The sequence below is a fragment of the Lepidochelys olivacea genome (assembly GCF_965140295.1).
Source record: "Lepidochelys olivacea isolate rLepOli2 genome assembly, chromosome: 1".
NCBI classification, from domain to species: domain Eukaryota; kingdom Metazoa; phylum Chordata; order Testudines; family Cheloniidae; genus Lepidochelys; species Lepidochelys olivacea.
In genome coordinates, this window is record NC_140411.1 from 63,542,603 (window position 1) to 63,560,216 (window position 17,614).

General features: G+C 42.5%; 1 protein-coding gene across 1 annotated transcript in view; it reads left to right on the plus strand.

Moving 5' to 3' along the window:
- EPSTI1 (epithelial stromal interaction 1) overlaps nt 1-17,614 on the plus strand; it is an 80,073-nt gene that overhangs the window by 2,265 nt on the left and 60,194 nt on the right. Inside the window, exons 2-3 of the mRNA XM_084625872.1 lie at nt 7,613-7,671; nt 11,178-11,261. Coding sequence (XP_084481998.1) covers nt 7,613-7,671; nt 11,178-11,261 — 143 coding nt within the window. The remainder of the gene's footprint in view (nt 1-7,612; nt 7,672-11,177; nt 11,262-17,614) is intronic.

The following is a 17,614-nucleotide window of genomic DNA, read 5'->3' on the forward strand; positions in this document are numbered from 1 at the left end:
AGCAACCAGCCTTGACTCTTTTTTTTTTTTATATCGGACCTTGTGTAAAAATAGTTTCCAATAAAATCCACCTTCCTAAAAAACAAACCTGCTATCATAAAATCCAAGGAGATGACATTGTACAAATGAAAACAAACATCCCTTGCCATGCAGGATGAAAAGAGAAAGGACACAGTGGAACACTTGTTTACAGAACACTTATACTTTGCATTTACAGTTTAAAAAAATCTAGTTTTTTTCAGTCTTTATGCTCAATTAAAAAAAAATCCATACAATCTGTTACCAATAGAAATCTACTTAGACAAATGGAAAATAAAACTGCAGTCTTTGTGCAATCAGATTTTAAAGGCCTGAAAATGAGTCCATTAAACTGGAGGCAAGAGGCTCTTCAAAACATTCCTGTAGACAACTGTCCTCTGTAATTGCAAGATGGTATTCAGTGAGTTCCAGAATCCTCTGAATTACACAGGTTGTTTAGGGCCTAATTCTCTACTCTATTCACAAGAAGAAAAGGAGTACTTGTGGCACCTTAGAGACTAACCAATTTATTTGAGCATAAGCTTTTGTGAGTTACAGCTCACTTCATCGGATGCATACTGTGGAAACTGCAGAAGACATTATATACACAGAGACCATGAAACAATACCTCCTCCCACCCCACTCTCCTGCTGGTAATAGCTTATCTAAAGTGATCACTCTCCTTACAATGTATATGATAATCAAGTTGGGCCATTTCCAGCACAAATCCAGGTTTTCTCACCCTCTGCCCCCCCCCCCCCCCCACACACAAACTCACTGTCCTGCTGGTAATAGCCCATCCAAAGTGACCACTCTCTCCAGCAGGAGAGTGAGTTTGTGTGGGTGTGGGTCAGGCTGGTTTGTTTACCTGCTGCATCCACAGGTTCGGCCGATTGTGGCTCCCACTGGCCGCGGTCCCCCACTGCAGGCCAATGGGGGCTGCAGGAACAGCAGCCAGCACATCCCTTGGCCCACGCTGCTTCCCACAGCTCCCATTGGCCTGGAGCGGCGAACTGCGGCTAGTGGGAGCTGCGATTGGCTAAACCTGTGGACGCAGCAGGTAAACAAACCAGCCCAGCCCACCAGGGGCTTTCCCTGAACAAGCAGCGGCTCTAGTTTGAGAACCACTGGTCCAGTGGACCACCAAGCATGGTTTGTCCAAAGATGGTCCTGAACCAAACCTTGGGATCTAAGCGCCCCTCGACACGCCCAAAAGTTCAATTCTGGATCCCAGGTTTATGGCTTGGACCATAATCTCCAAATTTGGCAGCTCCCCTCTAAACTTTAGTGACTGTGGTGTATTGAAAAATGTCTTAAAATTAGAAGTTATCACTTTAGATTCTCAGGGTTTTTCCTGGCCCTGCTTGCAGGCTAGAGGTTTCCGTAAGCAAGCATGCAATCTCGGTCTTTCTACAGTCAAGGTGCAAAGAGTCAGCCAAAAGCAAGGTTGGGGAGTTGTGCATCTCTGCCTTAGGATCCAGCTTGCTTCGTTGTTCATTCCTCCCCCTTTGGTTCTTGTGTGTTAAGTTGCAACCTTCCAGTAAGTGTATTTTAGATGACCTCACTTCTCTGTTTGTATAGTGTGAACATAGCTGTGAGTCAGAGAGTTATACAGCTGAAAAGTGTATTCCGTGCCAATGTTAAGACCACAACTCTTGTTGCTGCCCCTCATGCTTTTTTTCTCCTCTCCTCTGTTTCCTCACCACCTGATCTCTTTTCCTATGTAAAAGGCTTCTCCACTCAGGGCTGAATCCTGTAGTTCTTTCTTAGGCCTCACTCAGGCAAGACACCCTAGTGACTTGGTACAAGGGCACTGCCTACCCCAAATCCTAAAAAGTTCATGCAGGAGCTAATTAACCCTGTCGTACTAGAGGGAGCAGGGGAAATATAAAGAGCTAATGACTAATGAGACAGCTGGGTGTGAGTTGGAGCCCTGCCCACTGGTTTGTATGACTGTGGAGATTATTTGTAGTTGCCACCTTTATTTTGCTACTGCTGTTTTGTTCTGTTTGGAAACTCTAGAACAGGGGTGGCCAAACTTACTGATCCTCCGAGTCACATACGACAATCTTCAGAAGTTCAAGAGCTGGGCACACCTGCCAGGGCTCAGTGCTTCTGCCCTATGGCATGGTGGTGGGGCTAAGGGCTTCAGCCCCATGCGAGGCTCCTGCTGAGGCTCGGAGCTTCATTAAGAGTGCAGCTGAGCTCCAGCAGGCACCTTCAGTGGGGCTGAAGTTCTGAGCCCTGGCAGGTGTCCCCAGTGGGGCTAAGGTAGAAGACCCAAGCTCCCACATAGTGTGGTAGGTGGAAAATGGGACGGGGGGGGAGTTTAACTGTAAAAGAGCAGCATGTGGCTCACGAGCCGCAGTCTGGCCACCCCTGCTCTAGATGTTCCCATAAAGGGGTTCCTGGAGAAGAGACAGTGAGTGACTGTCTGTCTTTTTTTTTTATTTTGGGGCTGGGAAATCTGTGCCTCAGCAAACAACCCTCTTAGTGAAAACTCCCATTGAAATAAATTAAGACTGCAGGATTTGTCCAATGATGACGGGAGAAATTGATGAGACCCAAACCTGTAAATGGATCTATGCTGCTGGACACTTGCACCCACACAGAGCCTTGTTAACATCAGTGTGTCTGTGTACACATATCTGTTGTAAGGATTTGGACCTAGCACTGTAATTTTCAGTTATCCATTGCAACTAGCTCCATTTAATGGGAAACAGCTACCGGGCAGTTGTTTACTGCTAGCATGGACCCACTTTGGAAAAATGTCTGATTTGGCAGGTTGGTGACAGCTTCATGTGTGGCTGGTGTCCACCAATGCAGCCATGTATATGTGCCTTAGGAAGTGGGATATTCTTAAACAGTGCCTGACAATTGAATGCTAAGTCCATCTGTGAGTATCCTTGAAGTTGATGATACAACTCTCCTTGACAGTGTGATCCTTTAAGTCAACTAGCCTTCGTTTTCCTTCATGCAGTATTTCATGTAAACTTTCTCTGCTGCAGCTTAAGCCCATTTTTCTGCTTCTTTCCGCTGACTAATGAGAATAAATCGTTCTTGTCCTCTTTATAGTATTCCTTTTCCATAGCTGTTGATGGTTATAATGTCTCCGTGATAGAATCATAGAATATCAGGGTTGGAAGGGACCTCAGGAGGTTATTGCTCAAATCAGGACCAGTCCCCAACTAAATCAGGACCAGTCCCCAATTAAATCAGGTTCTGTAGACTGAACCTGCCCACATCTCCTCTTCTTTTTCCAGGCCTTTAATCATTTGTGATGCTCTCCCTTGGATGCTCATGTTTCTATCTCTTACTGCAAACTGAACATCAGATGAGATCATCTAGTGCCATAGAGAGTGGAATAATTAGCTTGCAGCCATTTTGTATTGGTGCATATACTGTAGAACTGGACATACTTGCTCTTGAAATAACTGATAACATTTTAAAGAGATGCAAAAGTAACAGTTCCAATTTCATTAGCATGGCTCCATAAAGGTAGCGACAGAGTGCTCATGCTGCTGCTCGCATTGCCTCTTGCCTGGTAATGTAAGAATTTCCCAGCCAAATGGCAAAAATAACATGCAAAATTATCAATGGGCGTCATCTGGCAAAATAGGACATGTGCAACCAAAACAGTCTTATGTTGTGTAATTTAATCAAAAACTATGCACAAGGAAGCAGTGTGAAGTTTATGAAGGTCCAGGTCCTGCAAGCATTTAAAGTACAACTTCATCAGGACTATTGCATGAATAAAATACATACATAAGAGTATGTACACTTGGTGCAAATCAAACCGAACATTGCTAGTGTTTTCCTTCTTTACTTCATTTCTTCTCTATTTGAAAGTGTCCCCACTCCCACCCACACAGTCAAATACTCCACTCCCCCTCCCCCAGAATATGTGGAATTTGTCTTCACAAACTCATAAGTTGTTTCTTTATTTAAAAAGAAAATGCGTTTTGGTTTCAGGCACCATACTCAGACCAATATCAAAGAAGTCAATGTTTGCTCAAAAGTAGTAGTAAGCCAAAATGTATTTTCTCTGTTTCTGTGGGGAAAAATCTCAGAAAATCCATCAAGGATTTTCAGAGCTTATTAATGGGATCTCTATCGGGGGAGGTGGAGGAGAAACACATCCTCTATAACTCTAAAGAGACATTACAAGGAAAAGTTTAAAAAAAAAATAAAACAATAGATTTTTCATTAAGCACAAAATACTTTTTTTTAATTGTTTATTTTGGAGCCTGAGTAGTAGAAAACATATTTCCTTTTTGTTCCATGCCATTTTTTTCATACTCTTTGTACTTCACATTGTGTGCACTATTGATAATTTGAAATCTTCAAAATTAGGACATTTCATTAATTTCCAGCAAGGCAATTAGGATAATTCATTTCCAAATGCAGTTACTGCAGTAGCTCAGATTCTGCTTAAACAGAAAACTGACTAGAATGTTAAATTGCTCTCTTGTAACTAGGGTTCTGAAGGCTTTGCAGGATCAGAGTGTCTGTGAGAGGATATGTCTGACACGTGGTATTGCAAACTGGCTCAAACAGAGTGAAAGAATTCCTTTCATAGAGAGGCAAAAGTAACAGTTAATGCAAAGGTCTCAAGGAAAAGGAAAAACAAATTAGAGTATGGATTTAAGCCCCGATCCTGCAATTTACAGTCTGTGAGTTGATTGCAGGGCCTGTACAGAACCTCATTAAAGAACACCTGTGGTAACTGCAGGACTGGGGACTTAGTCTTTGGTCCTGAGTTTCCACACTGACTGATTTCCAGTAAGCCTTGGGTGTCCAAAGCCACACTTTGGCTGTTCAGCTGGGTCTTCTCTAATGTTAAACAAGGCATTTTCCAACTCGCAATGGTGCACACCTGGAATTTCCTCATCAATGACCTTCCAACCCTACGCTCCTAATGTAGCCTGCATACGTAGAGTAGGTACATGCATAGGGACTTCAGTAAAGGGAGACCAAAAGGGTGTTTACCTCCCCCCTATTTTGATAGTTTAAAATAATCAAAGCACTATATGATAGACTTGAAGGAAACCAAAGCTGGTTTTGTCCCTTTCCTGCTCTGCGTCTGCCTCTCTTCTCCTTATTTTGAAGCTTTCATCTGGTTTCCAAATAAACTTCAATGATATGAAAACCCATTCAGCTTTTAACAGTCTCCTTTTTAACTGCACAGGCTTTTATGGTGCTGTTTACTTCTTTTACCTTGCCCTGATGCATTTGTTGCTGATACATATATTTGAGCCAGTAGGAATGTCAGACTAAGGAAATGATCATCTTTATGGAGATTATGTATGTTTTGGATTTGTTGACCATTCTTTCCATAGATACTTTTTAATATAGGTTTAAAAAAAAAACTGGGGATCTAAAGGAGATGAACCATAATACTGTGAAATTTCAGAGCCTTACCATATGAGAGTACATTTAAAGGCTAATTCCTATCTCTATCTGTATCCGTAACCTTTTATAGGGCTCATCACCATAGTCCCTTTCTTTCTGAAAAACAAAACTATACATAATTTTCTTTGGCAAAGTTTGGAGAGACAATACAGGAAACAAGAAGACTGCTGAAGAAGTTGACAAACTCATGAATAACATCTCAAGAGAAGAAGTAGTCTGAAATCTGGCTAGTAAAAAAAAAAGTCAAAGAGCAGATGACATTCAAGCTTAGTTGGGGGTAGGAAGTCTAAACATTTTTTAATCCAGCCAAATAAGGGAGAAGCATACAGTAATATGATCAAGAATAACAAGTTGTTGTGTTAAATAAACAAGGATAAGCTTTGTTAACTTGCCTTAAATTGATCATTAACTTAAGTGCAATACTTGAACATAACGGCCATACTGGGTCAGATCAAAGGTCCATCTAGCCCAGTATCCTGTCTTCTGACAATGGCCAATGCCAGGTGCCCCAGAGGGAATGAACAGAACAGGAGATCATCAAATGATCCATCCTCTGTTGCCCATTCCCAGCTTCTGGCAAACAGAGGCTAGGGACACTGTCCCTGCCCATCCTGGCTAATAACCATTGATGAACCTATCTTCCATGAACTTTAGTTCTTTTTTTGAACCCTTGTGGTGTGAACTTTTGTCTGCACAACCTTATAACACATCATGTTAGACAGATTTGTGATGGTGCAGTACATACTGCTTCCACTGAGTTTGCAGCACTCCAGTTGTTAAGGATATTTGGCTGCATGGAAAATGTTCAGTGGCTATCACAATAATAAGATAAGAAAGGATTGTATTAGCTGGCTCCATTAATGGAAGCAGCTCCATAGTTTAATTTTTTTAAATGAATCCACTTCCTAGAATAAGCGTTCAAAGAGAAATCAGTAATTAAACAGATATAAATACTTTCCTTCCCAGCCCTGGATCTCAGTGATATAGCAGCAGGCTGCTTTTTGCAGTCGAAGCTCTGTGTGATTTTTTTTTTTCCCCTGTCCCCTTTTCAGTTGCTTTCCTTAAGCACCTCTTGCCTCTCTCCTTCATAGTTCTCCTACTGCCAGCCTTGTTCTTCTTGCCCTTCTTGCCCTCAGTGCTCCTCTGTCCTCACCCCATTCCTTTAATGTCTCTTTAATCCCCTAGCACAACTGGGACCCATTCTGGATTGCGGGGGGGGGGGGGGGTTCAGGCACTACTGCAAAGTAATAAATATGCCCAGAAAATTTAAAGTCCTTCATAAGCATTAAGCTTCATGACACCACAGTGATGTACTATCCCCATTTTATAGATGAAGAAACTGAGGCACGGGCCAAAGATGGACATCAATAGGTGCTTGAGAGCACTAGGCACCTTGTAGGATGGAGCCTGGGAAGAGGAATAGAACCCAGAATTGCTACTTCCCCCGCCTTCCCCATTAGACAAACGTTTGACTGATGTTCATGGACAGAATGTACTGTATAGCATTTTGTAGCAAATCTATGGACATAGTCTCCTACATCTTGAAATGAAGGAGACGTTATATCAGCAGTAAGGGTGGGACTTTCGTAAGCAGAGTTGGTCCAATGCTGCATATTTCTGAAAATCTTATTCTTGACACACATGACATACAGCATGGCTTGTGATTGAAAACATCCCTGTGTATATACCTACTGCAGAAATCATACATCCAGTTTTGTTCTAAACCTTGTAGCTATTCTTACAGAAATTCTAAAGGTCCATATTGAAGTAGAGCAGTGTCTCCCACGCTTGGGACGCCGCTTGTTCAGGGAAAGCCCCTGGCAGGCTCGGCCAGTTTGTTTACCTGTCGCGTCCACAGGTTCGGCTGATTGTGGCTCCCACTGGCCACGGTTTGCCACTCCAGGCCAATGGGGGCTGCGGGAAGTGGTGGCTGGTACATCCCTCGGCCTGCACTGCTTCCTGCAGCCCCCACTGGCCTGCCGCGGTGAACCATGGCCAGTGCAGCCCCCATTGGCCTGCAGCGGCGAGCCTGCGGACGCAGCAGGTAAACAAACCAGCCTGGCCCGCCAGGGGCTTTCCCTGAACAAGTGGCGTCCCAAGTTTGGGGAAACACTGAAATAGAGGATAGTAATGAATTCATCGGCTCATATGACAGTAATTAACAACGTTCTTTCCGTTCCAGTACAAGCGCATATGTCTTGATACCTCCAAATGAAACCAGAAGGAACAAGATACAGAAAAGTAAGTGCATTCTCTAACACTCTCAAGATGAATTTTTGTGTTTTTGTTTTTACAAAATGCAGCTTTTGTGTTTGTGCTTTATGACCCTTGCAGTTTTATCTCCGCCTTTACATTGGTTTTATGTGTGCAGCTGTGATAATAAAGCTACCACAACATAGACTCCACGGCCAGAATGGATCATTGTGATCCGTGCTTAATTTGTAATGAGGTGCTAGGACCAAACAGTTCTTTTACTTTCATAACTGATATGGCAAACCTAGAGGTGCCGGGGCTCAGCCCTGGCAAGACCCAGCAAAAATTAAGCACCGATTGTGATCACCTAGTAAAGGTGAACTCCATCACCATGCAGACTCTTCTTGTATCTGTTCTAAAATATTTTGCATGGGTAGAAAAGCCAAATTAGGAAACTAATAGTTCAACCATAGAAAGATGGGATATCTGTAAAAAATGTTCCCATTAGAAAGGTGGTGTCATAGCCGTTCAAACAAAGTTCTACAAGACACATTCAGAATTAACTTGATGCCCCTCCTAAAGTTCATAACCCTCCTCCTCTTTTCCCTTCCCCCCACCCCCAGGTGTCGAGTTTAGGTTTGAAGATCAAATTTTGAGTATTGTTTAGCTATCCATGGTCAAGTTAATCTTTCTCTAATGCCAATATTGGCATAGTATACCTATTGCATGTTTATATGGTTAAACTGGTCACGTGTACTGTTTTTCAGGGAGAAAATGTCCATTTATAGAATGTGCTTAACAAATTCTCTAAGTACAACTACACAATGCAAGGCATCTTACCTCCAATGGCTTGATATTTGAACAGCACAGAATATCTACATCAACAATCTCAACTCTAACTCAGACATGCAACAATTGGAGAACAACCGGCTCAATTGGAATTATTTAATGAGAGATTAGTACAACATTATGCAGAAAGAAATAGATACATTACCACGCCTGTGTTGTCAGACCAAGAAGTGGCTCTGTGTCTCTCCTTTACTGTATCTGGAGAGAGGTGCAGTTCTCATTCCCCAACTATGTTCCCTTACCAGTGTTGTCATATAGGGTTTTAGGCAAAGAAACCCTCTTTGCCAAAATAAACAGATGTTCTGATATCACTGCTATGCATTCTCAGTTTACCTGACTTATGTGTGAAGGCATGATTATTTACAGCTGAAAGGAGCAATAATTCTTCAAGATAATGTCTTTCAGTGAGTCCTTCTGACCCCACAATCGTTGTTTTCTGTTGGGGAATCAACAGGGAAGATCTACAGTAACAATCATCCCTCACTAGTTTCCCAAGCTTATATGTGCTTATGTAAGCTATATGTGCATAAGTTTATAAATATGTGTATATTAAAGAGGGGGTTTCCAAGAATATCTGGAGTTTTATAGACATGAAGGCACTACAAATTACTAAATACAGCCTAACACACACAATTCCCGATTAGCGTTCCTTATCGGTGAAGGACCAGTGTTCTTGGCCTTAGATTCAGACATTCTCTTTGTTGAATATAGATTCTAAGGAATAGTTAATATATAAATGACTCAAATATACAGAAAGAACTAAAAGGTTTAATATTTACTAACAGATACTAAACCCCTTGAGCTTCAATAGGTTCTTGTAGACATTTGCTGCCTCCCCAAATCAGGTCTAATATCTAAAGTTTCCCTCCATGTTGAAGGATGCAGTGAAATGCACCAAGCCCTTAAAAAAATTGCAGTAGCCCATTTTACTGAAAATTTGGCATATAAAATAAAATCATATACATTTTAAAAAAAAGAGAACACCACAAAATCCAGGAATCAAAAGAACTGTGTACATAAATTCCTTGGTAACAAGCTCAGAGATGCAAGTGATTTACATAATTTTATAAATGCACACAAGCCTCAAAATGTTTACAGGGTATACAGTAAACATTCTTTTAGATGGCAATCTAAAGTATTCTTTCATTGTAAAAGTTCATATTGGCTGGCTTAAATATTTTTGTTTAGCCACTGCTAGTAAATAATGAATACGCATTCTGGACAGAAAAGATTAGGAGTAAATTAAGGAGTTTTATTTGGCAGGAACTGGAAGATTTTTCATAATTTTTGTTCTTATATTTGGGAGTAACTCTGCACTGTAACTCTTCACCAATATCTTTCATAATGTCAGACAACTACCAGGGCCGGGTAGGAGCAGTGGGTCAGCACTGTGTGGTTTGAAACCCTTTGGAGAGTGGTTAATTTTAATTTCTTAAATTTAAGACTCTGTGGTTGATCCAGGGCTCACTTTACCTCACTCCTGGAGTAAGCTGGTGTGGGCCTGTGGTGTTCTCCTCTAGAAAGAAAGTGAATCCTGGCATCTGTTCCATTACCATCCTTAGGTCCAGGAGGGAAACAATTCAGAGGAGCGAGAATCAGCCCAGGCAGACACAATGCTGCTGTCATGGTGGTAGTTGTGTTTGTGTTGTGACAACAAAACGCTAGGGCCCCAGTCCAGCAGAAAACTTTTGAGTGCAATGCACATGCTTAAAGCTCTGCAAGCGCCTTGCTGGATTGGGGCCAAGATGGTTTACAGACAAGGAAAATGACAAGCGGGGGAATTCTTCCCAGTGCTAGTGGAGAGTGGCATGGGTGACTAAGGCCTTGTTGTCACTAGAGAAGAAGGTAGGTCTGAACATATGTTCAGCAGAACACATTTCACCCTACTGTGTAGGCAGTCTGAGAGTGGAGGTTTTATTTTCCCTTTACTAAAGCTGGCAAGAGTCAGACTGGCCCCTGGAGCAGGTTAGAACAGCCCAAGTACCACCCTAGATTGTGTCCCCTGTTGCCATAGTCCCCATGCAGAGGAGAATTGCCAAGATGCAGAACTGCCACAATCCCCACCCCATCTTCTCTAGCCTGCTCCTGCCCTGCCCTGCTCGGTAGGGGTGCCATAACTCTGCACGTCACAGGAAGGTCTGCTGGGCTGGGGAACTAATAGGAGGGCAGTGCAGCTAGTTTCCATAGACCAAAAATGGCTGCAGCGAAGAGATTAACTTTCTTGATGGTCCCACAGCCTATAATATCCATAGAGAAGAGATGAATGCAGGGAAGGGAAAGAACAAAAAGCAGCATGAGTGAGCAGTAACAGTTGGCACGTGTCTTGGGAGTTCTATGCATTTATTTATATAATTTTAAATAGGTAACTTGCTGGTATTATCGGGGAGAGCTACCAGCCAGGAACTACCATGACTATAGTCTATATATCTATAGTAGCCAGCCCTGCTTAAGACAACAATAATAGGATTTGAACTCAAGGCTTTCAGAGATGAAAGCAGTCCCCTAGCTAGTAGCTGGCGCCATAGGCTCATTAATCTTTCATATGGACCAGCCATTAGTGTAGCTTGAACTATGTTTGTGGAGAATAGAGTCGACCTGCCCCTGAGTGCACATAGTTTTTAATGTGATGTAATTTAACAGTAGTATAAGTTCCTTACAGTAGTGGCTCTTATTTCTGTATGCTGATTGTTTTCTTTTTGATTTAGTTGCCAACAAAGAACTGGAGAACTTGGAGAGGTGGAAGGAACAGCACCGGCCGGGACCAATTAACCTGAAACCACAGAAACTGGGTAAGGAAATAGAAGTGAGCTGACTCGGTGGATTATAAAAAAAAAAAACAAAAACCAAATAATGGTTAAAATGTTAGCGATAATAGCTACTCTTGGTGGGATTTTAATGAACTTGACTATGAAGAAGTTCCTAAAACATAAATACATAGCTTTCGCCTTCATGAAATTTCATCTGACTGGTGCAGAAAACCCTGTAAAACATTATCACTTACATATTTTGAATAGTTATTTAGGCAATGGAAGAACAACTTGAAGAAAACACAGTGAGTGACTTGGCTGAGAGCACTGGAAACTGTAACATGAAAATTATAACCACAAAAATAGACACAAATATAAAAGTAAGTGCAGCATTAGGCCGGAATTTAAAAATGGCTTCCTTTTTTTAAGGTGAATTCTAACAATAAGGGGATGGGGGAAATGGTTAACCAGTATGTCTGACTTGCTGTTTTTCTAAACTCTTCTGGCTCTACTCAGCTGGTTGCACCCCAGACTGGACTTTCAGAAGAGGGCATGAAACTACTTGCATCCTCTTCCTAAAGTACATTATGTGGTGCCCTAATCACTGGTGTTTACAATGAAACTAAAGTGGGAGATCACTTTTTTCAAGTTTCGGGGCGGATGGCCAATAGGTCAATGAATCAAACTGTGAGTGTGGGTTGTAATTTCTAAACTGCAGATCATATCAACTTTTGCTCAAGGAAGGAACATAAAGTATTTTGTAAATGATTCATTTTGGCTACCAAAAATCATTCAGAGCAGCCACATTTTTGTGAAAGATGATCAAAAGGTTTAGGAAAAGTGACCTATGAGGAAATGTTAAAGAAACTGGGCGTGTTTAGTCTTGAAGAGAAGACTGGGCAGGAGGGGACCTGATAAGTCTTCAGATACGTTAGATATAAAAAGGATGATGATCAATTGTTCTTGTTGTCCTCTGAAGGCCTCTGAAGGTTTGGAATTTCTTTGGTACTTTGGTAAGTACTTTGGTACTTTCCAAAGGAATTACAGGAAACATTCTAACAATAAGGGTAGTTAAGCTCTGGAATAAGTTTCCAAGGGAATCCCCATCCTTGGAAGTTCTTAAGAACTAGTTTGACAAAAACCTGTCAGACATGGTGTAGGTTTACTTGGTCCTACCTCAGCACAGGGGGCTGGACTTGATCATTGCTTGAGGTTCCTTCCAGTTCTACATTTCTATAAAATTTGGGATCCACGTTGCTGCAATTTTGCTGTCTATGTACGAAGGTAGGCAAAGAGTTAAGGTGGCTTTTTGCCTACCCTCATGCATAGACAGACTGTATTGATGAAGTTGAAACCTCATTCACAAACCAGCCTTTGTAGTTGTGCTTTGTTTTTAAATAAGAACAGTATAACTGAAAAACAGTACATGCAACTGGAGTGAAATCTTTCTTTCAAGCAATCTTGAAAGGGGTAGAATACAGGGCTAAGGAGGTATATGGAAGGCAAAAGTGAACTGCAGGGTTTGAAAAACTTACAAGATATTTAGGAACTGAAGGTCTAAACTTGTTAGCTCAAGACTGAATGAATGCTTTAGATCAGGGGCGGGCAAACTTTTTGGCCTGAGGGCCACATGTGTTTCCAAATTGTATGGAGGGCCAGTTAAGGGGAGGCTGTGTCTCCCCAAACAGCCAGGCGTGGCCTGGCCCCTGCCTCCTATCTGACGACAGCACCCCCGGGACTCCTACCCCATCCACCACCCCCTGTCCCCTGCCGCCCCATCTAACCCCACCTCCTCCTTCCTGACTGCCCTGCCCCTATCCACATCCCTGCCCTCTGACCACCACCCCCAACTCCTCTGCCCTCTATCCAACCCCTCCTGCTCCCTGCCCCCTTACTGCACTGCCCAGAGCACCGGGTCAGGCTGCAGCTCTGCAACTGTGCTACCCGGCTGCCCAGAGCGTTGCGCCGGCAGCGCGCTGAGGCTGCGGGGGGGAAGAGTCTGGGGACTAGCCTCCTGGGCCGGGAGCTCAGGGGCTGGGCAGGAGGGTCCCATGGACCAGATGTGGCCTGCGGGCTGTAGTTTGCCCTCCTCTGCTTTCGATGGAAGAGTGGCGGTGGAATGTTGCAGAAGTGAAAAGCCCACCCCTCCCCCATCTTCTGGGGAGGAAGGTGCTGGGCTTCCTGTCCTAAGGCACCCGCTTCCATATCAACCACTAGCTAGTGGGTGTTTAACTTTGAAAGTGCATTTCCCAGCTGCTGGAAAGGAAAAGGAACTGTCGCTCTCTTGTCCTGGCTTGGTGTGTTGTGGGGGAAGGGTTCACTGTCTGCATCCTAGCTGCTGAACAGAGAGAGTTCTCCTCCACTCTGCCTCTCTCCTAACATCTGTGTGGGAGAGTCCTCCTCCCCTCTGGATAAACAATCAGCAACAGGCTTTCACTAGCCTATCTGAAATGATTCTGAATGTGGCTTGTCCTTGTTGATAATTCCTGTCAAACCATGTTCCTCCCTGTTTCAGCAGCTCCTATTGCCAGTGGGCAACTTTGGTAGTGTAGACAAGGCTAGCAAGGTGTTAATTCTGACTGGGGAAGCCTCCACCTTCTTTATCATCCAGAAGGACATGGACTCGGGGGTCCTTTTAATCAAGGCACGTTTTAGTCAGGGCTATGTGCTTCCTTGTGCATGGAGATACCTAATGACCACGGATAAGAACTTGGTTCAAAGGGTATATGGTGACAGTTCTACAGAAATAGATGACTTAATCCTCCTGAGATGCATATCTCTGCCATGGAAAACTTCCCAGTGGTTAGGAGGCAAATTGTTTTTGTTTTTTTTTCCTTCAAGTTCTGGTGAACTTTGCATTCTGCCCCCTTATTAGCTCACATCTGTTAATACTAATGTTGCCTTCATGTGCATTTTCTTGAAATGGCTCAAGTTACACCCTTGGAAAAGAGCAAGAACTTCAGAGCTTACGGCAGGAGAAAAAGGAATCCTAGAATATCACGGTTGGAAGAGACCTCAGGAGGTCATCTAGTCCAACCCCTTGCTCAAAGCAGGACCAATCCCCAATTAAATCATCCCAGCCAGGGCTTTGTCAAGCCTGACCTTAAAAACGTCTAAGGAAGAAGATTCTACCACCTCCCTAGGTAACACATTCCAGTGTTTCACCACCCTCCTAGTGAAAAAGTTTTTCCTAATATCCAACCTAAACCTCCCCCACTGCAACTTGAGACCATTACTCCTCGTTCTGTCATCTGCTACCACTGAACAGTCTAGATCCATCTTCTTTGGAACCCCCTTTCAGGTGGTTGAAAGCAGCTATCAAATCCCCCCTCATTCTTCTCTTCTGCAGACTAAACAATCCCAGTTCCCTCAGCCTCTCCTCATAAGTCATGTGTTCCAGTCCCCTAATCATTTTTGTTGCCCTCCGCTGGACATTTTCCAATTTTTTCCACATTCTTCTTGTAGTGTGGGGCCCAAAACTGGACACAGTACTCCAGATGAGGCCTCACCAATGTCAAATAGAGGGGAACAGTCACATCTCTCGATCTGCTGGCAAAGCCCCTACTTATACATCCCAAAATGCCATTGGTCTTCTTGGCAAAAATGGCACACTGTTGACTCATCTCCAGCTTCTTGTCCACTGTCACCCCTAGGTCCTTTTCTGCAGAACTGCTGCCTAGCCATTCAGTCCCTAGTCTGTAGTGGTGCATGGGATTCTTCCGTCCTAAGTGCAGGCCTCTGCACTTGTCCTTGTTGAACCTCATCAGATTTCTTTTGGCCCAACCCTCTAATTTGTCTAGGTCCCTCTGTATCCTATCCCTACCCTCCAGCGTATCTACCTCTCCTCCCAGTTTAGTGTCATTTGCAAACTTGCTGAGGGTGCAATCCACACCATCCTCCAGATCATTAATGAAGATATTGAACAAAACCGCCTGAGGACCGACCCCTGGGGTATTCTGCTTGATACCAGCTGCCAACTAGACCTGGAGCCATTGATCACTAATGTGAATGAAACTAAAGAGCTGTTGGTGTGTGTTCTCAACTCCATAAAGTGAGTGGAATGACTAAGAGGGAGCCTCAGAGCTTCCGTCAGAGGAATCAGAATTGTGGGAAATGCACAGTAATTAACACAGATTAAAAGGCAGATTCACTTCATTGGGGACTTCACATCTGATATGTATCTACAGTGAAAAGAAATAACAGGCTTCTGACATGTAGAAACTTCAGCATTTGAGGAGGCTACATCAACAGTTAGTGCTGGTACTTTCCAAATTGAAGCAAATACATATGGATGACCGGTGAGAAATGTCCACTATATTCAATATCTGGCATTAAGAACTTTAGCTCTATACTGGCTCATGTGGGCTTAAGAGGGCCAGCAGAGGCTTGAAGAAAGATTCCCAATGGCATTTTTAATGGTACAATTAAATAGGCTTATTAGATCGCAAATTCTTTTAATGCCTCTTCTCTGAGAGTGACTCTTTTTAGAGAGACTGTATTTTTAGTGTCCAAATCCTCAGATTTCCTCAAACTGAAGTTCTACAATTGCTTGGCTACCTTGATTAAATACTGTAAGAATTCCAAATCTGCACTATTTCTGTGACTGGCAGACATCCAGCCTTTCTGGGACTACATAATTTCAGGTACCATAGAGAACAAACAAATAAACTTGAGTTCCATACTTTCCCTGAGATAATAGAACTCTAAGCAATAAATTAGCGTAAGTTTATAAAGAACAAATCCTGCCTGACAACCGTCATTGTTGTTTTTTTATATATATATAAAGTGAATATAAAATGTAACACATTTTTGATTTGACTAAAACATTTGATATACTGCTTCAAAAAATCTTATTTAAAAAATTAATTAAAGTTGTCTTGGATATGAGCCCTGTTGAATGGATTGAAAACTGGCTGGCAGGCTGTAAGCAAAGGGTAATGATGAACTGCAATATATTGAGTAGTGGCTGATGTCCAGTGGTGTGCCTCCGTTGGAGATTGATTATGCACATGGATTTAATTAACATCAGGAGCTGGAGCTGATGTTAAATTTGCAGATGACACTAAAAGGCAAAGTGTTGGCAATACCAGGGAGGGGGGGGGGAAATAATACACAGGGCTCCAGAGAGGCTAGAAAAGGGTTCAGGAAGTAACACAAAAATGCTCAACCTGGAAAAATTATTTATAGTACCGACTGTGTGCTGATTATAGTGCCAATAGTAGGTATATTGTCTTGCATACTACATAGTCCCATTGATTCCTAGGGGGACTACACAGGTGTGTAAAGTTAAGCCTCAGGGTGTCCGCACAGACTAGGAAGGTAATAGTTCTGTATGTAGCACTCATGCAACTAGCTTTTGTAGTTTTGGGTACCTCTGTAATGACAAAGATGTTGACCAACAGGAAGGAATGCAGAGAAGAAAAATAGAAATAATTATGCAAAAAGGAAGACTTGTGGCACCTTAGAGAGTAACACATTTATTTGAGCATAAGCTTTTGTGAGCTACAGCTCACTTCATCGGATGCATTCAGTGGAAAATACAATGGGGAGTGCATCCGATGAAGTGAGCTGTAGCTCACAAAAGCTTATGCTCAAATAAATGTGTTAGTCTCTAAGGTGCCACTAGTCCTCCTTTTCTTTTTGCGAATACAGACTAACACGGCTGCTACTCTGAAACCTGTCAGAAATAATTATGGAGCTGCAATTAAAGGAATTAGCTTGTCCAAACAACAAAGGGAGACCCGATTGCCTTCTATAAATGGAGGGAACATCATGGAAAAGAGGAATTGTTCAGAGTAGCCTAGCACAAGAACTGAGAATAATGAGATTTAAATCAATTCACTTCTTTCTCCATGCCCTGCCATGAGAGTGAAGATCTATTGGGTCCCTCTTGCTGTCCTGTTCTAGAGTTTACAGATTCATGGCTAGAGGCTGGGTGCTCTCAATGGAGGACCCATGCCTCGGAAAACTATACTTCCTACTATTTGAACCTTGGTTTGTAAGGCTAAGATGCAGGTGAGGCTTGTGTTTTCAATCAGGTTTTTGATTGCTTTAAAAATTGAGTGTTGTTTTCCCCCTTGCTAATAAAGAGCAAATTCTGTGTTTTCACTGATGTTAGGTGCTTTGATGGTTAGGGGCCATCCAATTAGAAACCTCAATAAAATTTTCTATCAATTTTGGAAAAGTATTTTTGTGAAATACTTTTTTTTTTTTGGACCAAATCTAGCACCAACATACAATTTTTTGAATAAACTGAGCAAAAGAAAATTTAGGATGACCATCAGGAAATTAATCTAGAAAGTAAGACACTGTTAAACCATGAAATAGTCTCTCAAGTAAAATGATGAACCCTCGTAACTTCAGTCATTTACCAGTAAAAAGGACAATACAATGAA